The 21,848-nt window shown below is 44.8% G+C and overlaps 1 protein-coding gene across 3 annotated transcripts in view; it reads right to left on the bottom strand.

The window, feature by feature from the left end:
• Positions 1 to 21,848, bottom strand: part of CSGALNACT1 (chondroitin sulfate N-acetylgalactosaminyltransferase 1) — a 95,258-nt gene that overhangs the window by 19,300 nt on the left and 54,110 nt on the right. For all 3 annotated transcript variants that reach the window (XM_050945025.1, XM_050945026.1, XM_050945027.1), the window contains 2 exons: positions 9,174 to 9,390; positions 7,348 to 7,449 (listed from right to left, as the gene is read on the bottom strand). In XM_050945025.1, the coding sequence (XP_050800982.1) occupies positions 7,348 to 7,449; positions 9,174 to 9,390 (319 nt within the window). The remainder of the gene's footprint in view (positions 1 to 7,347; positions 7,450 to 9,173; positions 9,391 to 21,848) is intronic.

Raw genomic sequence — 21,848 nt, 5'->3', positions numbered from 1 at the left:
GCTGTGAAGGAAACCAGCAAACAGTAGTAAGAGAGAAGGAGTTCGATCCCATTTTAATAAAACAATCATCTAGCTGTTTTATGTCCAAGTTGTAAATTTGAAAACTAATATTTTAAAGAGAGATTCACTCATATTTTTAGAGAAATCATTGTGCATTAATGCTAAGTACCATTGCCTAAAATAAAATAAAGTGTACCTGAGCTGGATTGAAAAACTAACAAAAGAACAAAAGCTCGCAGAAGTCACTGGGAGTCCTTTCACTACTGTCTACAGACTCTGGATCAGCCTCCAGCTAAACACAGCCATTTTACATACTCTGTATTCCTTAAAACGGCTCCTGGATTAAATCCAACCATCTTGAGAAACCTAACGTGGATTTACTGCTTATGGTCCGATAGCCCTCAGCTTAGTGCAGAAAAACAGATTATTTCAAACAGCTCGTGTGTGAAAAAGAGGATAAGTGTGTGATGGGTAAACTGAGCTCTTGGTAACATGCTTAGCCAAGTATAACAATGAGAGACTCAGAATACAACTACGCTGCAATAAAAGACCCGAGTTTCAGAGCTCAGGTGAATTGACTCAGGCTAGCCGGGCTTGGGCTGCCGGCAGTGCTAAAAATAGCACTGTAGACATTTGGGCTCAGACTGGAACCTGGGCTCTGAGACCCTCCCCCTTCATCGGGTTTGAGCCCAGATTCTGGCCTGAGCCCAAAGGGTTGTTTTTAGCTGGGTAGCCCAAGCCCTATGAGCCCAAGTCAGTTGACCCGAGCTCTGAGACTCCATGCCACTGGTCTGTGATCGCAGTGTAGATGTAGCCTCAGAGTTTGATCTTCTGGGGGCACTCAGCTCCCTCTGACACCAGCAGGAGTTGTGGATGCTCAGCACTTCTGCAAATTAGGCCTTCATGCCATACCAAATCAGACAGGAGGTTAGGGGCCAGATTTTCCAAAGCGCTCAGCTCCCACTGAGGCACCTGACTGAAGCAGCTGGATTTTCAAATATGCTCAGCACCCAGCAGTTCCCACTGAGAACAATGAGCTCTTCTGGGTGCTGAAACCGTCTGAAGTCCTTGCCCTGACATGGTAAATGTAAAGGCTCATGAAGCAATAACTATGCCACGCTCAGCCATCAGGTAAGCTAGCAATGGGACTCAGCAGGCTGGTAGCGAAGTCTGAAAGGGAAACACAGGAAAGGTGAGAAGTTCACCCAAGTAAATGTAAATACGAGCTGGGGGAATGCCGCGTGACACAAAAGCAGCAAAGTCAAGCTCTGAATTTACAGAACCAGAACACACACAGGCAGGGAACCCACCTAGCCCTGCAAGGGTTTGCAGCGAGCTGGAAGCCTGACGCTTTAGGCTGCTGTAGCGTGTGCCTGTGCTGAAAGAATCCCATCGTCCCTATATCTGGTTGACCTGCTGTTGGCCAGCTCACAGTCAAAGCACATGAAAGCAAAATCAAGCTCAGAATTGTCAGGGTCTCTGAACTCTCTAACCCCCCCCCAGAAAACCAAGGCACCTCTGCATATGAAATCATCACACAGCCACATGGACAGGCTGGACATGACTATTTGCTGTAACTCCTGGTCCGTAAGCCATTTCCCTATTTTTCCTGGAGCTTCTGTGCTAAAACTTGGCACGATCCAAACTAACTGAAGAGCTAGCAGTCTGCTCTGAAGTTCCTGGAAGAATGCCAAAAGTGATCATCTTCAATTATTTTAGGACCACTAAACAGCACTTTGATAGCGCACGTTGGTTAAATCCCCAGGCTAATTAGCGATCAGGATACACAAGGTGGGGAGTGACTGATCTCATTAGATGGAAGAACCCTACAAGCTGCTAAATCACAAGTCAGCTGCTTTGTCATCCTATTTGTGTTTGACAGCAAAGCTGCTGCATCATCATTCTCCGATTATAAATGTATCTGCTAATTGCAAATGGCGGGATTTTCCTTTTAATTATTATCACTTAGCATTTGTTAAGCACAGTGTAGCTGGAGCTGTATGAGATGCAGAGAAGTTTTGTAGTGTCTGTCCCAAGGAGCTTACAAAATAGGCAAACAAATGGAATCACTTTCAGGCTTTGTCTACTCTGACAATTGAATGACAAAACTTTTGTCGTTCACAGGTGCGTAAAAAAGCCACGCCCCCCCAGGACAAAAGTTTTGCGCGGCAAATGGCAGTGTAAATGGCTCGTTGTCGGCGGGGCGCTCTCCTGTCGACAACGCAAACCCCACTCATAGAGGGGGCAAGTATTTTGTCAACAAAACAGCATTTAAACTTTTAGCGAGACGGCCATGTCGCTAAAAGCTGTGTAGTGTAGACAAAGCCTTACTGAGGGACTGAAATGAGCATTAGAAGGCATGTGTCAAAAATGCCTGTGGAATACAATCTGGAAGAACACGGTACTTTCACTTCAGTTGGTCTGAACAGGCAGTGTGTTTAAGACAAGTATTCTGTTAAATTAACAAACCCATTAGAAATAAGGAATTAATTCTGCTGACAATGATCACCCTCATCACCTACAAACTGAGCACCTCACAATCTTTAAAGTACTGATCCCTCAACACACCTGTGAGGTACGAAGATGTTATTATCCCCATTGTACAGGTGGGAAACCGAGGCACACAAAGACTGAGACCCTGGTCCTCAAAGTTATGTAGGCATGTAACACCCACTGAAATCAACGGAAAGCGGGTGCCTAAATACCTTTGAAGATCCAAGCCTAAGTGACCGGTCTGACATCACACAGGAGTCGTCCCAGATTAGGGCTCTCACCACGTCCTTCCTCTCGTGATGGAGAATGGCCCCATTCTGCTCCCATGAGACACAATGGCTAATGGACCTCTGTCAGTCCCTTGCCCCACCCAGCCACAGAGCGATGATTGGAGGCTGTGCTCTGGAGGAGGTTGTACCTAAGGGGGGGCTCAGTAATAGGGGGGCTGTACTTCTCGCTCAGAGAAGGTGATTTGCCCATTGTCTTCCATCCCATTGCTCTGAACTTCCTTTTTGGCATGTGCAGATGGGTCTAACATTGTCCTTGCCCCTTGGCCAGACATATCACCCCAGCAGCACCCTGCCAGGAACTCCCAGCAGCAGCACCAGCTGAGGTAGAAGCTGTTGTAGCTTGGTCATGACGCTGAGCAGGTATTTATAAACCAGTCCTTTTCCACTGCTGTCTCATCACGTTCCAATTGCTGCTTAGCCTACTGAAATGGATCATTGACACGACTGAGGTATGGGCAGGGCCACATACTGGGGTCGTTAGCTCTGTTTTCTCTAACTCCTGCAGGCACCTGGCTCCCTGCACGCCCAGCCCTGTCCTACCAGCATTGTACGCTGGCAGTGAAGTGGGAACCACGGACTCCTGAACAGCAGGGCTGGCCCTTAAGGAGGCATGAGCAGCTTTCTGATCAGGAGAGTGCAGACCAGGCTGTGCCACTGATGAATTCTACCCAACTCAGATTTCCTGGCATCTCCAGCCCGCCTTTGCTGCTGCTACCAAACCTGAAGGCTAGTCTATCTGAGCATGAAGCCACGTGCACTGCTGTATCATCCTGCTGCTAATACCAGTAACAGAGAGGCGCATTCTGTCTTCCTGGGATATGCCTAACGACAAGCCACGTGAGTGATCATTTAGTGGCAGACCCAGCCACACTGCTTGTGCCCTTTCCAGGGGTTCTGCGTATGTTCACATCTGGCCCAGCATCCACAGTCCCCCTACCGGCCTCCTCTGCCATGTTCTAGCGTAAAGCCGTATGAATGCTCTCTCCAGTTACATCTCTCTTGTACCTTCGGGTACTACTTTCTGGCCAGACTTGTTCTAAGAATCCCGAGACCTGCCAGAAACAGTCACCTGGCTAGGAAGGTGATAATCTACAAGAGCAGGTAACGCTGAGGTGAATTTTCAAAGGCCTTTCTAGCTGCCTTCTGAAAAGCCACATCACATGCAGCGGGTGTTAAGAGAGAGCATTTTCTCCCAGAGCTGGTCACCACTAGAAAATTAGGTTGTGTTGGAGGAATCATGGTAACAGACCCCATGGCAAACACAACTCAGCTGTCAGCACAGAAAGGGACCATTGTGTTTCCCATCATGTCTCCTGGATATAGTTAAAAACCTGTTGGAACAACAGCGTTAACCTCGACCCACTAACGCATTGTTAAACCAACTGTCCGTGCCAACATGGGCCACAGAGGTGTTTGTTAACATCACTCCTGAGCGTGAATGTCTCATACCGCCTAATTGTCTAGTAAATGCCCACCTTGCCCCACCCTCCACACCGTCAATGGATGTTATTGCACTAAGAACTAAATAGGACAGAAATCTGAAACCTATGTACAGCTGAGGCTGTGGAACAGTGCAACAGTTTGAGTCAAGCTAATTACTCTGTGAACTTTTCCTGAAATCCCATTTATTGCCATTTGAGCATAAGAACAACATAATAACAGAGAAATAATCAACTACCAAACTGAACTGCCCTTTGACAACAGCGCAGGGTTAACTTAATAGATCCATTACTTCAAGCTAGGCCTCTACACACTTTTTCTCCTTAGAACTGCAGATGCAAAATGAACAGAATTCACTAATGTTCAGAACTACACACATGTATTTCTGCCTGGTATTTTCCAAAGCAGCACTAGCTGAATGCATCTCTAGCACAAGAAAAACAGAAGCAGTAGGCAGGCAGCCTACCCTCAAGCTACACAGCTCAGGTTGCTGAGATAAGGCTAGATTTGCAGAAGGAATCAGTCCCACTGTGACTTCTGCCAGATTTTCAAAAGGCACAATAATTTTGTTTTCTCTGTTTCGTTCACATAACAGAAACAGCGTGAAGAAGCATAAAGCTCTGAGCTGGGCTAGCACCACAGGTTTTAACTTTAATCCTGGTTCAGCAGTCTCTCTCCCTCTCTCCTTTTCTTCTCTGTAATTCCTTATAGCTCTTAATGATAGAACCAGAGAAATGTAGCAGTGGAAGGGACTTTGAGAAGCCATCTAGTCCAGCCTGCCAGGTTGGGGTAGGATTAAGTAAACCTAGACCATCTCTGATAAGTGTTTGTCCAACCTGTTCTTAAAAACCTTCAATGACAAGGATTCTACAGCCTCTCTACATCACCTGTTCCAGTTCTTAACTGTCCTTATAGTTAGAAAGTTTTTCCTAATATCCAGCCTAAATCTTCCTTGCTGCAAACTAAGCTGACTACTTCTTGTCCTACCCTTGGTGGACATGGAGTACAATTGATCGCAGTCTCTTTGTAACAACCCTTTGCATATTTGAAGGTTGTTCTCAGGTCTCGTGATAACAGAGCCTACAAATTTGCCCTCACTGTGAGCTCAGCTGTGAAAAGTGAGTAACAGTTCACAAAATGTCACCGTAACCTAGAACAACAAACATTGGTGGGAAAAGGGAGCAAAAGGAAACAGGAAGACTGAATTTGTCCAAACAAAAAGGCCTCCTGAAATAACTCAAGGACAGAAGCTGCATATTCTCTCTTTGCAGTTCTTTCCTCTTCCCTTTGCATGTGTTTGTCGTGTTTGGTCTTTTAAGAAACAGAATGAGACTTTAACAACAATAGCATCAAAGACAGCTCCAGCCCACTCCAGTGAATTTCATCTCTTCTCTCCAAAGAGGACAGTCATTATCGTCTAAAAGGCTGTCAAATAAGGCTTTTTTTGCCTTCTAAAAACTCTCTTCAGCTAAAGGAAAAGGAACATGGGATACAGTTAAAATGAAAGCTCAACACACTACTTTATATTTCAAATGCGTTAGCTGTTTCCTTTTCTGTATTTTAATAAAAGGCTAAAAATGTTTAATGGCGTGTTTGCCACGGTACTAAGCAGGCTGAAGTCTCTGTATATCCAATCCCAAACCTTGTTTAATATGGTTTAATGTTGGACAGTCAGTGACAGGGTCATGTTACAGACCTTTGACTCGTTGGGCCCATTTATTCCATTCAAATGGATACAGACTCCCCTCAGCCTTCCCTTCTCTAGACTAAACATGCCTAATTCTTTCAAACTTTCCTCCTAGATCTTGTTTTAAAAAATCTCTTATTTTCGTTCCTCTCCTCTGGCCTCGCTCCAATTTGTTCCCATCTTTCTTAAAGAGGAGTGCCCCAAAACGGTCACAGTACTCCAGCTGAGGCCTCACCGGTGCTGAACAGAGCAGGACAGTTACCTCCCATGTCTGATATATGACACTCCTGTGAATATATCCCAGAATGATTTGCTTTTCTCACAACAGCATCACACACTTGACTCATTCAGTGTACGATCCATAATAATCCCCAGAACCCTGTCAGCAGTGCTATCACCTAGCCAGTTATTCCCCGTTTTGTAGTTATGCATTTGATTTTTCCTTCTAAAGTGTAGTACTTTGCATGTCTTTAATGAATTTCATCTTGTAGATTTCAGACCAATTCTCTAATTTATCAAGGTCAGTGTGAATTCTGTCCCTGTCCTCCCAAGTGCTAGAGACCTCTCTCAGCTTGGTGCCATCTGCAAATCTGAAACATCTACTCTCTACTTCATTATCCAAGTCATTCGTGAAAATATTGACTAGTACCAGGGCTTAAATTCTGAAAGAGTATTTCCCAGAGTGCCCCATAGGAGGCGGCAGGGCTTCGGGCGTCAGTCTTGCTGGTTTAACAATATTTAGAGCTCTGCTCCAGACACCTCCGGCTGAATTTAAGCCCTGAATAGTACTAAACCTAGGACAACCCCCTGTCATGCCCCACTAGATACTTCCTCCTAGTTTGACAGGAAACCATTGATAACAACTCTTTGAGGAAGTTTTTCAACCCGTTGCGTATCCACCTGATAGCAATTTCATCTAGACCATATTACATCATTTGCTTATAAAAATGTCATGTCATAATGAAGGTGGAGAAAAGGAAAGAGACAGTTCACTATGTGCAGGAAATATTTCAGACTGGGATTTTCAAAAGGTCTAAAGGGGTTAGGTGCCCAAATCCCTTTGAAATTCAATGAGATTTAGGCATCTAATGTCCTTAGGCACTATTGAAAAGCCCAGCCTACCTACATTTCTCCAAATTAAGCTTCAGTGCCAACAGATAGAAGGTGCTCATGCAAAGGTTAGAGGAATTTAGGCCTGATCATAGTTACAGATGTTGAGTGGGAGTTACGCTGGCCTAAGTCCATGGCTCTAAATATCAATATTCTCAAGTGCAGATCAGGGAGCATCAGGGTAATGTAATTTCTGACTGACACAAGGAGAGGGAGGATGATCTATCCCCCTACTGACAGTGCTAGAGAAAGGCAATCTGGCTTCTCCGGCTGTCAGTGCGTGAGAGGAGCATGCCTCACTAGGCAGCGATGTAGACCCATACTCACCTGGAGGTGTTTTCAAGTATTGCTTTCACTTCATTCATTTGTTCTTTTCCAAAGTAAACTACAGTGAGGTGAATTCTCCCATCCTGCTCAATGCCCATTTCCCTAGAACAGACATCAATACAAGTCATTCATTGCCCTTGGAAGTTTGCTTTCCCAAACAACACCTGCCATCTCTAGCTGGGAATGCAGGATAGTGCTGGACTCTGCAAACCAAATTCTCTGCTGCTACCACTCCACTGAGATCCTTGCACTGCTCTAGTGAGATCTTTGCTGCCCTTCATTGAGATCCTTGAACCCATCCAGAGCTACATTGGCTCCATTCGAATGAGCTTGCAGGATGGGGCCTAAGATACTTCATAGTTCTGCATTAGCAGGCTATAAATTGTCATCTAGTACTTACCTGAGTTATGGCAGCAGAGCACTATTGGAATAGCCCATCCAGTCACCTGGATGATGGACAGAAAGCCACTGTAGGAAAGCCAGCAATTGTGTGGCAAACTACTAAAGCCAGCAGGTGCTACCTCAGCACCCAGGAGGCTGTGAGAGAAGGGGGAATTCAAAGAGGGAAATAAAATCCTGTACCCTCATTTCTATTTCTTCTACATACTAGCGCAGGGGTCGGCAACCTTTCAGAAGTGCTGTGCTGAGCCTTCATTTATTCACGCTAATTTAAGGTTTCGCATGCCAGTAATACATTAATGTTTTTAGAAGGTCTCTCTCTATAAGTCTATATTATATAACTAGATTGCAGTTTTATATAAAGTAAATACGGTTTTTAAAAAATTTAAGAAGTTTCATTTAAAATTAAATTAAAACGCAGAGCCTCCTGGACCAGCGGCCAGGACTCAGGCAGTGTGAGTGCCACTGAAAATCAGCTTGCGTGCTGCCTTTGGCATGCCTGCCATAGGTTGCCTACCCCTGGACTAGCATGTTTAGTTATGTCCCTGAAAAATGTGTGAGGAGTATTCACTCAAACTAAACTCTCAAGATAGACCTAAGAAGAGTTCTCTGTGGCTCGAAAGCTTGTCTCTCACCAACAGAAGTTAGTCCGATGAAAGATATTACCTAACCTGACCCACCTCCGTTTCTCTAAGAGAGAGCAAATCACGTGGCCTAAGAATATGTGTATCTGTCAAGATGCGTGTCCTTCTTGGGCAACTACAAAGCTAAGTTATAGGGGTATCTCTCAATTTTCTTATCAAAATCCAAGGCCCACCGCTGGGCAGGTTATTCTTAGTTCTGACTGGGAGCTACATCTTGATTAAATCCATTCCTGCAATTGCTACAGCCATGTTGGGAAAGAAGACCATAAAGAAGAGCTTTGATCAAAAGTAACAAGGAAAGAACACTCTTTAGTCCAGGCACATTTCTTATTGCCATTCGGTCACTATCTATCCTTTTGATGAGGCCTCGACAAGCAGTCCAGGGATAATACAATGACTCTTATTTTCTAGAAACCTTCCTGTGCTACTTAGGGAGTGAAACTGACACATTCATTGAAGTGGTTCTGGCACCTGCTCTCTCAAAGATGGAAATAGCAAGTTTCCGATAGAACGAAATACCTAGTACATGATGCATCAACTTCAGAAACACTGATGACTGCAAAATAACCTTTTCCCTTGGTCTCCACTGCTAAAGCTAATTGCTGTTCATGTGAAATATCTGTTGATCCAAGCAAACGCAAATGGATTTTTTTAAATGATAAATTGATGATTTTATGTAAAAATAAATTTTTTTCTAGTGGGAAAATCCCTGGTGCTTGCAGAAATGGCATCATACTGTATAAAAATATCAAGATAGCTATAGATCCACAAAAGGAAACAAACCTGAAATTTTGCATAAATTGTCGAAACTTGCTGGCTCTCTTGGCTAATGGAACTACAATGTTAATGAGCGTGCTGGCCATGTTGAGGTTCTCATTCTTCACTTTCATGATGGGACCAAATGGTCTGAATAAAACGATTCGTCTGAATTTGTGTGCTCTGTCTCCTTTGAAAGTAAGCTCATACAACGTGCCTTTGTCTTTTTCTGTTCGGTACATGCCTGTCAGAAGAGTATGAAAGAAGGAAAACATTAGCATGAAACTGGATTCCCCAGGAAGAAGTTGTAACATTAGGTGGCTTTTGTGACTTAGACTTAGCAGTAAATAAACGAGACAAAAAATCAGTATGTGCACCAGCTCTTCCATAGTTTGAACCAGAACTCAAAATCTGATGGGGGACAGTCCCAGGTTTTATGAAGATGACTTTTTTATCTCCCATAAAAATCCACCCAGATTACAAGTCTCTGAGAATCACCATTTGCACATCCACAGTAGAACTTGTTAGATGCCTGCTCCTTAATTTTCAGGATGTTCCAAATGCACACGGCTGCCAGCCATCCCCGAAAACACTGGGTCCACAGGGATGGAAAAGGCAGGAGGATTTGGGAAAGGAGCTCTCCCCACACATTTGATTCATCCAGCCCCCAGAGAAGCAGGTTCTGGATACTGACAAGTATCTGAAGCAACATTACCAGGTTTCCCCCACTCTGGAGAGTTTTTATTCGGCACAGATGAAAAATCCTGTACAGAAAGTGTCCAAGGTCCTGGTAGACACCATCTTCTTATTAAATTGCGAAACCAGGGAGTGAGAAAGTGACTATGGTGAACTCTCATTTTTGAGATGCTCTCTAGAGACGTGGAAGGTTTATCCCGCCAGGGTAGTAATGTCCATTGGGTTTGCGAGGATGTTACAGAACCCTGCCCTTTGCTTGGGATGCTCACTGAGGAGATTTCACCCTGGTAAGCAAAGTGACCAAGCATGTCATCATGAAGACCCCCTTGTTGCCACACAGCTGCAGCGATCACCACTTTGGCTTCTGAAACCATCCATGGTGCATATACCTGGCTGCACTGGAGTGCAAGGAACCAGCTGTGAATCTGAGACATCTCTGGTATGACTGAGCTGGTATGACAGTAATGACCTTCAAAACAATGGAGGCCAGGAAATCTCTGGGTGTGGACAGGTGCCAGAATTGATTTCAGGGACTCTTTCTTGAGGCTAATTCAAAAACTGTTTGAGCCACTTTAGATCTAGGATAAACCTAAAACACCCAGTTTTCCTTGGGGCTAGGAAGTACTTTCAAGACTGATTATGGCTGAGATATTCAAAGAAGCCTAGGGGAGTTGGAAGCCCAAGTCCCATTGAAATGCAACCAAAGCTGGGTGTATTATATCCTTAGGCTTCTTGGAAAATTCCAGTTTATTTGTATTGTAGTAGGCCTTCAACTCTTTGGCTGGAGTAGGAAAAAAAGTATTTTTCTGCCAGGATTGTTTCAGGCTCAAAGGCAGAGTGTCCCCCAATTGCTTAGGTCTCTTGAAGGGATAGTCCAGAAGCTAGAGTTTGGTAGGTGGTCACATCCCATGAGTGAACGCAGACAGGTCTGGACAGGGGCTCTGTGGGTTTAGCCCCTATATGGATGGAGCCTTGGGCCTTGTCACTGAGACTGTTAATGGCCTGGACACGTCAGGACAGGTTCCTGTGGATGAGTTGGGTGGGTCTCCATATACCACTGGGGGGCGTTAGTTGCATTGCTTTGCTGTAGTGAATTTCCTCTCTTTACACCATACACTGGGGCATGTAGCACCAAACTCATGAAGCTGGAGTGTAATTTTTGCTGAACCACAAGGTGGCACTGCTGAACTTATTCCTCACCTGAGTTGTCTCAATAAACCACTACGTATGGTGCCAAAGCACCTGTCTCGTTCCTAACAGCATCCGAATATCATATGGCAATTTCCCAATGCTCAGGGTGTATTATTAGGTTCCTGCAGGCAAGTTATTTTTTACGTATTTAATGGGTGAAATTCAGCCTGTGCCAAGGAGCCAGCACAAAGCCAATGCACCACTCAAAGGCCTGTTTCAAGGACTTGTGGGCTGTAGGTGGCCCACGGGCCTCAGAATTCATCCGTTGAGAATGACACCCCCACCCCTACATTGGGTGTTTGAGCAAACCACTTTGTCCTACCCAGGTTTATTGGCATTTCAATTATTCTCTCTCAGACCCACTTCTTACATTCACTTTGAAAGCCGCAACAAATATTATAGCAATTATAAGAGTATAGTTGGATTTCTCTGCCTCTCTCACAGGAACTCCAGGGGCTAGCAGAATGCACACTTAAATGCAGGTCTGCAAGAAATCAAGGAAAGGGGGTTTCCTTCTTTTTTGATTTTGGTATGAATGACCTTATCCAAATTGCCATTTCTTAGCACTCTTTGTTTTCTGTCTCCTAGCCAACGTCTGATCCAGAACAAATGGTATTTTTGCCTCTTGCCCCCATGGTTACTTAGTTTCCTTGATACCCTCTTGTGAGAGACTTTGTCACAGTTTTTTAAAAAGCCCTAATAAATGATGGTAGCTGCTTGTCCTTTATCTCTGATTTTATGCACATGTTCAGAGAATTCTAATAGATTAGTGAGGCATGATTTTCTGTGGCAGGCGCTGCGCTGGGTTATCCCCACTGTATCATCATCGTCTAGGTGTTTTATCAATGTATTTTTAATTATAATCTCAGCTAGTTTACTAGGTACAGAAGAATGATTTACTGGCCTATAATACCCTAGATCACCCCAGACCCTTTTCAGAAATAAAAGAGTTTCAGCATTTGCTCCCCTCCATGGTAGTAGCTGATTTCAATGAGAAGATCCATGTTTTTTTAACAGCTCAGCCACTTCATTAAGTTAATCATTTCAAGGTGAGTATTGATCTATAAAGTCTTGTATAGTTTGGGCTCTGGATATCTTAGAAACTGCCTCTGTTCTCTCTCAGTGCTTTAGGTGACCAGCTGAGATCACCTGAATGGCTTGAATTTATAGTTCTTGAACATATATGTCTGGGGGGTGGGATTCACATAGAATCAATGGAGGTTCTGTGGCTTTGGAATTTCCTTCCTCTCTTATACTGATGCAGAGTTTGTTGATGTTTTGAGTATGCTGCAAGGTGCATCTATTTATTTAGGCTTTTTCTGAAGGGATGGCTTGAGAAAGAAGGCTTTAATTAGGAATCAGAAGGAAGGTGGTCCTTTAGTGTCTATTTTTTTCTTTAGTTTTTAAACATTATGTTAATTTAATTAGTTTCTTTTTTAAATCTTGACTGTATATCTAGTGAGATGCTGATAGCACATTGCATACATTTGAAAAATAGATACTTCTAATAGAAAAGAAGGCTGAAATTGGATCGTTTAATACAATTTAGCCATCCTGCTATTTGTTTTCCCTGGAAAGCAGTTTACTAATATGGAAGGAAGGGTGCTTTATCATGCAACTAGATGTCAATTTTCATATCTCATTATTGTTGTTGTTTATGACTTGTATTACAGTAGAACTTACAGGCCCCAACAGAGACCAGGGCCCCATTGTGTTAGGTGCTGCACATAGTAAAACACATCCTGCTATCAAAGAGTTTACAATCCAAGCTTCCCCATCCTGCAAAAATTATGCATGAGTGTAGTTCTGTTGAAGTCAATGGCACTAATCAGAGTATGTTACATTAAGCCCATAAATAGATGAAGGAAATATGATTCCCACTTTATAGCTGGGAAACTGAGTCACAGGGAGATTAAGTAATTTACCCATGGTCACACAGTGGGAAGGCTGGGAGTTGAACCTACCTCTCCTGAGTCACAATCTAGTGATGTACGTACTAAGTACTTACACTCTGCTTCAGTACTAAGACTCCTTGAATTCCCTGAGGAATTCCTTCATTGCCATTACCATGCCTAAAATCATCAAAAACCTTTTTAACAAGTTCTGTGACTCAAAAGTGTAGGTCAAGTGGGTTTGAATTTACTGAAAATGAGCTGTGCCTACAAACAAGTATTGCTAAAAGAACATTGCTTTAAAAGTTTCTCCAAGAAAGTACCGAGTTTTGTAAAACTTAGACAGCAGCTCTGATATCTGAACAGGATAATCCGTTATTTCTGCTGCTGTCAATGCATTAACTAGTTTCAGAATGTCTGCTGGGTTCCAAAGCAGCATGTTTGAGATTTGCCAGAATGCTTGGAGTAATCTGCCAAAGCAAATTAGTCCCAGGTTTTTCAAGACAAAGGATTTGCCACTTTGTTAAAAATAGGGGCTCAGGGAGGAGTCTTGGAAGCCTCATTTGGACTGGACAAATAGGAGCTTGGGGGTGCGGGAAGAGAAACTGAAATCTAATCAGAAACAGATGGGAAGATGAAAAATAAATTGGAATAGTGGGTTGTGAGAAGCTAGGACCGTGAAGAAAAATATCAGAGTTTATGTGAACTAACTGTGCAGACATGCTGTGGAAGCGGATGGGACCTGCTCTCTGTACTGCAGCTCAGACAAACTTGCTTTCGTTATAATAGCTAACAGTCAGGGTGCTGCCTTCCAGGGCTAATACAATCACAGAATCCTAACAAAATAACTTCAGCGCGAGAAAGTTACACCCCCAGTTCAGCAAAGCACTTAAAAATGGGCTTAGGCCCTACTGATGTCAATGGAAACATACTGTACTTGGCTTTAGTTTTCTCTGGACCTAAGCTTACTCCTCTTTTATTGTTGCGTGCCCTTGGAGCCATAACTGGGTTTGTTGTAGCTTACATTTCTCCCTACAATCTCAAACGTTTTCAGAACGTATACTAACCTTACATATGTTCTTCCTCACACGTTCCCTCGACTCAGTGCTAGTCAGAGAAGATTCCACTCCCTTCAGGCAGAAACTCATTCCTTTATAAGAGCCCCAGAGTGTTTGTGATGCATTTTCACTAGCTCACCCTGCCTTCTCACCTGTTCTAGAGTGAGAGCAGATGTTAATCGGACTTGCTGGAGACTTTCTTGTTTAAAATCCCAACTACTAGACAATCACTCATGTCCTTTCTCCCTGAGGACAAAGTCACAATGCATTCAGCAAGTGCATTTTTAAGGGGTTCTGGGCTTTTTGTGGGTCTCTGCCCTCTTTAATAAAAGCATGGCCGTTGAGTTAGTACTTCTTCTTTTGGACCAAAGTGCTCACACTGTTTTAGGATGGTGTCATAGCTATTCTTAGCTACTTCCTCCAGGAAGGTGAATGATTTATAAATATTTTCAGTTTCCACTACCCACTGTGCAAATTAACAAGCTGACCCTGAATTTTGCCCTGCCCTACTGAGCAACAGGTTTCTCATTAACACATATTGGCTGGACTCACTATGGCCTTACGGGAAGATGCCTTTGCATGCTTATGCTACACACATTAAAGGTTTATGATCCATATGGTAATTTTCACTGTCACGTCTTAGCACTCCAAAACATGGCAGAAAACCAATGAACACAACAGAAAAAGATAGAGAATTGTAACAAGCAGACAACATGAGTCTCTGTGTGAAATGATGAAGATAGCAGACAGCAACTACAAAGGCTAAATTACTAACAGACGGGAGGAGGTATGGTTCTCTTTCATTTTTGAACAAGAAAAATGGAAAATTCCAACCACTGCCAAATATCACTACTGAAGTCAAACTGTCTGGACTTTTGGAAAGTATTCTCGGGCTACAGTGAAGCTGCAGAGAAGGAGTTTAACTCCGAAACACCAGGAAGTAGTGTTGCATGCAGATTCCAAACACAAGTGGTTCTGTCTAGGAACTGAGGAGGAGGAGGCTGTACTAATTTATTTTAAAACATCCAAACTACGCAGCAGAAACATTTCCATCAAACGTTTTAATTTAATGAGCTGCGTGGACAAACTCTCTCCTTCAGTAACAGCACGTGAAAGATGAAAGAGAAGAGAGGGGATGAACCGAGAGAGCCATCCTGATGAAGTTATCACCTTTCACCACACAAGGCAAGCCATTGCTGTAAATCATTGATTGGGTCCTGTGTGGCCAACAAAGGTGACAGATATCAGCTGTAAAAACAGCTCCCAAGAGTCCAGGTTTCTTTAGATCGTCTGATGTGTCATTAAGACCCAGATTCAGCAAAGTGTTTAAATCAGGAGGATTCAAGCATGTGCTTTGCTGTATCTGGGCCTACATAACCAAGAGAAAGTCAAGGGGTGAGACTCTGGCCCTACTGAAACAAATGGCAAAATGCCCACTGACTTCAATGGGGGACAGGATTTCCTCCATGGCATCAAGAGGCCCGAGCACTAGAGTCAGACTGAGGAACCCCTGAATTCTAATCCTGGATGTGACACCAATTCACCCTGCCACCTTGGACACGTTGAACTATCTGCCTCCATTTGCCCTGCTGTCAGGCAGGGAAAAGAACCCCTTCTACGCTGCCACAGAGAGTGCTGAGATGGTTCGTTCCTTGGTGGTTTTGAAGCAGTTTGAAGACAAAAAGCATTAAATGTCATTATCAATACAATAGTGGGCCAGATTCACTCAGGGCCGCCCAGAGGATTCAGGGGGCCTGGGGCAAAGCAATTTCAGGGGCCCCTGCTATAAAAAAAAAGTTGTAATACTATAGAATACTATATTCTCATGGTGGCCTGGGGAAAATTGTCCCACTTGCACCCCCCTCTGGGCAGCCCTGGATTCACTGGCAGGTTCCAGCTGCTTTGAACTGCTCCAGAGACACACAGCAGCTATAAACCTGGCTTAACTGGCCACGTAAAACCTGTTCACCCCTGCTTTGTTCAGCCAGAGTGGCACAGAGCAGCAAGAACATACAGGTGAATCTAGCTGGTTACTGACGTCTCCTGTGGGCTGCAGCACAGCACTCTAATCGGCACTTGAAATGGAAAAGTGGCACACCAGATCCCCTCCCCTGCCCCCTTTAAGAGATATAAGGCCATTGATTTTTGGGCAGCGTGAATTTTGGGCAGCATTTTTTCATTCTTGAAGGATGGGAAAAAAGAGAGAGAGAGAGAGAGAGAGAGATCAGGGACTTTCCAAGTAGTTCTGCACACAAATATGCTCCTCAGTCAGCCCTGAGTGCTTCATTTGTGCAGTTAAGCCAGGCCCCAGAACTAACCTGGAGCAGTGATTTGGTGCTGAGATGCAAGCTAACATGCTGTTGTCTTGCTAGGAAGTAGGAAGAAGCAGGTTTTTTCACCCCTGGGCTCCTGTCACTGAGAAATGGCATGGTCAATGGGCTCATTCATGGCTTAGCTAGGCCAATGAATGATGCTACCAGTACAGTAGCTCCTGTTACTTGCTGTGGGTTTGAGTCTGCTCTGCCCTTCTGCTGCCCTGCCATGTGGGAGAGGGAGCCTTGCACAGCCTGCAGAGAGGCCAAGCAAACTGGTACCAACCAAACATGACACTGCCCAAAGGGGGGAAATCCACCTCTGAGCAGGGAGCCAGCACAAGGCCTAGACCTGGCTGAGTCTCACTTACACGTTACACCCCTACACCTGGCCCTGGCCCTCTGAGGTGACTTCAGGGAGCCAGTGGCCTTATACCATTGCTCTGCCTAGCACGATGGGGTCCTGGCCCAGGGCTGGGATTCTTGGGTGCTCTGGTAATACAAATAAATAATCAATAATCATTACTAATCATCTTCCCCTCCCCAATAGAGAGGCAGTTCCCCTGCAGCTTTAGCATGCTCTGGAATTTAAGGTAACCACTGATATGCCATAAATAAGCCAGTCAACTGATCCTCAGCAGGCATCAGTGGAGCTGCACCTGTTCACATTAGCAGAGACTCTGGCCTGGATCATCTCTAGTAGCCAGTCTGAATTTTTATACCAATAGTGGGTTTGGGCCAGTTTCATGACATTTTGTTCTAGACATCGCACTCCCAGCGAGCATGGGTATAAATAGCACTGTAGACCATGAGCTATGGCTTACGTGAGTAGAGCAGGGTAGAGCAGAGTGCCCTACATGCCTGAACCCTGGGGCATATATCCTGTACAGTGCTCTACACGCCCAAACAGTGCCTCCCACAGCTACATTGCAATTTTTAGCAGCGTAGCATCTCACTGCCTCTCCGCTGCTGGAGCCTTTCCCTGTTGCAATGAGAGACTCTGGCAGTTAGAGACTGGGGGAAGGCAGTGCAGAAAGACTTAGGCAGTGGGGAACAGCTCTGGCTGGGGGAAGGCAGTGGGGAACAGCTCCAGTAGTGGGGAAAGGCTCCGGTAGTAGGGAGGCAGTGGTGAAAGGCTCTGGCAGTGGGGAGGCAGCTGGGAAAATAACAACTGACCAATGACTAAAGCAGAGACAGTTTGCCTCCACCACCCCAGAGAATGTGTTAGCCCTGCCTTTGTTAATCGAGATCAGATGAAGAAAACATCCCTTAGTACCCAAAGGCTGTAGGGTTCATAAGCTATTCGACCGAGAGGCAGGGATCCCACAAAGGTGCTCTTGAATCTGCATTCCTGTCCTGCAAGATGCAGGGACAGAGGGGTCCTGCTGGAAAAGGCAGGCATGTAGCACTCTCGCCAAAAGTCAGCTAGAAGCCTGCAGCCGAACTACCAGAAGAGCAAGGAGATAAATTTCCTCCTTTATCTTACATTCAGCTGGATTAATTAGCCATGCATCTTAAATCTCCTTTACAGTTACTGGCATCAAAGAGAAAAAGGGGAATGCAGGCACACAAATGAAGTGAATCCAGGGCTACTATATTACCAGCGTTGAGGCTGCTTTCTAGCACTGCCAACTCTTCCTTTTTCTACCATGCCTCTCTGTCAACATAACATGCAGTGACACTCAGCTGGCTGCAACACAGCCCAGAGCACCAATACAGATCCTTGCCAGGTGTGACTTCCTGTTCTGAGATATGCTGTGCTCTCCGGCAGGCTTTCCAATTGGGTTTGTGCACCACGGCACAGGCACTGTTCTACATGTCCCTCCTGTACATTCAGGCATGCTCCAGCAAAGTTCACTGTTAGCGCACACCAGTCTGCTGCCATTTACATCAGTGTAAGGCTGGAATAATTCCACTGACTGCAGAGGGGTGACTCCAGGTTTGTGACAGTGTAGAAGAGACCAGGATTTGGCCCGAAGGAAAGGAGAGCAGGAGTAAAAGCCTTGTTCTAGTTTTCAGTGCAGATGGGACCTACCCAGGACCTCACTTCAGCATGATTCTCAAACCTGATAGATGCCATCTGTATTGGAGAACAGAATGATGCTTCTGCTGGTCAATGCTGTTGTAAGCAGTTCCCCCCACATGACTATGTCTGTAGTGTAGAGGGGCCTAAAATGCCATCCTAAGATACAGATAGAGATGTAATCAAAAAAGAAAGTTGATGGTCTATTCAAGCAGCATTACTCCAGATGACGGAAAGTCTTCAGCAGAGCACAGATGGAAAGGAGGCTGACAGAGAACCCAAATACCTGCAAGGACATCTGTATGTTTACATGTGCTGTGTGTTAATGTCTGCTGCATGCAGATACTGCAACTGCAAAATTTGGTTGGACCTCTATATAATATCAAACAACACCTATAGAGCCCAGTCAGTTCTAGTAATGGACAGGTCTTGTCATGCTAGCTGGATCCCACTCCGAAGGTAAGCAGTATAGATCCTAGAGATCAAGTCACAGCTGCATAGGCCACGCCCTAGTTTTAAATGACCCTAGCGATGTAATGGTAGGGGAATGGACTTGGCACATTAGCCATAGATCTTTTATTTGACTTCAGGGCCCTTCTATAAAACCATGAATGGGTGGAAAAATGAACAGAGTAGTGTTGTTTACCCTTTCCAACAATACAAAAGCCAAGGCTCACCCAATGAAATTAAAAGGCAGTAGGTTTAATACAAATGAGTGGAAGTACTTTTCCACACAATGTACAATTAACCTGTTGAACCTGTTGCCAGGGGATGTTGTGAAGGCCAAAAGTATAACTGGGTTCAAAAAAAGAACTAGATAAATTCATGGAGGATGGGCCCATCAACAGCTATTAGCCAAGATGGTCAGAGACACAACTCCATGCTTGGGGTGACCCCAAACCTCTGCCTGCTCAAAGCCTAGAGGGAGAAGACAGGTGGATCATTCCAACTGTCCTGTTCTGAACACTCCCTCTGAAGCTCTGGTACAGGCCCCTTTTGGAGACAGGAAACTGGTCTCACTTAGTATGGCAAGTCTGACATTCACAGCTCTGTCCCTTACTACTCAGCTTGCCCTAGTTCATTTTCAGGTCACCCTATAACTCCATAATCGACATGACACTCAACCACCGACTTGGCTGCTTCTCCGTTCCTTCCTGCACACTGTCCCCCACACATGGAACACCCTGCCCAGACTCATCTATATGGCTGCTACCCTCTCCTCTGACCCCTACACCAAGAAGAACTTGAGAGGCAGTTGAGGAAAGCAGATGGGTTTTATTACTTATCTTCATTTGCATGGTAAACAAAGGCTGGGATTTTCAAAGGAGACCAGGGGCATTAGGGGCCTAGCTCCATGGGAGATGGGTGCCTAACTCCCTTAGACTTCTTTGAACATCTCAAAGTCAATATCATTTTTTGTACTTGATCATAATCAGCATCCATATGTCACTTTCCTCTAGCTGAATGGAACTGCATCAGGGAAGGGAGCATATTTAGCTAGCTCTTTCTGCAGCAGCTAAGTAGCAACAATGTGTCCTTGATCCTGATTGAGCTCCTGGCCACTTCCAAAAAACAAACAACAAGTGTGCTCATCACAAAACTTCTGCCACCAGAACAGGCACCCTTGTTGGCAAAGTCAGCAAAGAGGCCCAAGACCGAATGGGCGGAGACATTCAGACAAATGCACCATGAAATTCGGCTAACCGTGGCACCATTCGCATTCAATACTCACTGTGACATTGCACAACCTCTTCTTCACGGTGATATTATTATGATATGATTAAGACATTGTTATGATGTATTTTATGCAAGATAAAATGTGACGTGTGAGAGACGTCATTGGAAAGGTTACAATTTGCTGAATACGATTATCCTATTCGTATGCATGTATCTTTTTTTTTTAATCCAAAGTTAGGAATATTGACTATGTATCTGTATTACAAATGCGTTTACATCTGGGGAACACCCACTAGACAAGATGCTTTTGTTTCGAATAGCTGAGTGGGGAAGCGCTTTTAGGAAAAATATAGGTCTTAGGAGAAGCTTATCTCCTACCTGGGGGCCTTCCTGAGGAGGCTGCAGACAGCCTTTGAGTTATGGATGCTGTGACTCTACAAGGACATGTGACCAGGAAACCTGGTGCTGGACTCCATCTTGGGATATCAGTATTTTTCCACTGACTGGCGTGGGAACCAAACTTTGAAACAAAGAGTTCCCACCATATGCAAAAGCTATATAAGGCAGGAGAGTGACATCATCCTGGTTCTTCACAGATGCCTCCACCCAAGAAAACTCCTAGAAACACCCGAGGAACAAGGACTGAACTGGGGGAAGTGTTGGAATCAGGTTACAGGGATTTTTAGCCTGTGAATGGAACACCTGAGGATTCCAAGCTGTAAGCAAGTGCAGCAACTTGCCCCTTCAGAATCTGCAGCCTGCTTGTATCATCACTTAGGGTGAGAATTTGTTATTCAAATCCAATCTCTGTAGTATATTAAGCTTGGTTTGTATGTTTGTTTATTTGCTAGGTAATCTGCTTTGATGTGTTTGCTATCCCTTATAGTCACTTAAAATCTATCTTTTGTAGTTCATAAACTTGTTTTTGCTTTGTCTAAAACCAGTGTGTGGGAGTCATAATTTGGGGCAGAAAGCTGTTGTATTTTCTTCTCCACATTGAGGGAGGGGGGGAATTTCATGAGCTTACACTGTACAGTTCCCTGTGCTGCGCCACATGGTATAGTTTTGGGTTTATACTCCAGAGGGGGTGCATGCCTGGGTAGCTGGGAAGTTCCCGAGCTGGAGCCTTCCCATGAAGGGCTGATCACAGCATCTGCATGTAACTGCAGCTGGGTGTGCCCCTACCTGTATGTGTGCTGGTGAAAGTGCAGGCTGTTCACAACAATACAGTATAAAGGGAGCCCAGGCTGGTGGGTCAGGGGGGCTCAGTGGTACCCTGGTTCCAGGTGGCACTCTGGGGGGAAACCATCACAGTCACCATCTCAAATTGATGAGTAAAAAGCTGGTTTTAACTGCCAGCCCTGAAAACTCAACCTGGGATCTAAGGGCTAAGCTAAGGCATTGGTGCACCTTGGTCCCTCCTATTCTCTGCCTGTGCCACACAATAGTTTAGTCTCCTTGGGGCTGCAATGCTTTGGTCTGATTTTCAGTTGTTGGGTTTGCTGTTTGGGTGTTGGTGGCCACTTGTGATGTACAGAAGGCCAAGCTGGATGATCTGCTGGTCCCTCCTGGCCTTAAACTCTGAAATTTAGCTATCAATTCTGTTATTGATTATGTACAAGCCAGGAGCGAGTCCAGCTCACTGACTCTTGCTGCACTGGCTCTGAGGTGCTAGCAGGAGTAAAAGCCTGGGAATACACACAGACAGCAGATCTGTGATGGGGGGGGGGAAGAAGGTGCAATTTTTATGAAATCACCTTTCAAAGTAGAAACGCCCTTTACATTACCCCTGATCTCTAGGAGGTAGCCCTTCAGGTCAGGGGTGAGGCACTTTGGCTGGGGATAGCCCTGGG

Source organism: Gopherus flavomarginatus, chromosome 3 (genome assembly GCF_025201925.1).
Source record: "Gopherus flavomarginatus isolate rGopFla2 chromosome 3, rGopFla2.mat.asm, whole genome shotgun sequence".
Classification (NCBI taxonomy): Eukaryota; Metazoa; Chordata; order Testudines; family Testudinidae; genus Gopherus; species Gopherus flavomarginatus.
The sequence above is the reverse complement of the archived record's forward strand: the minus strand, read 5'-3'. Positions and strand labels throughout refer to the sequence as shown.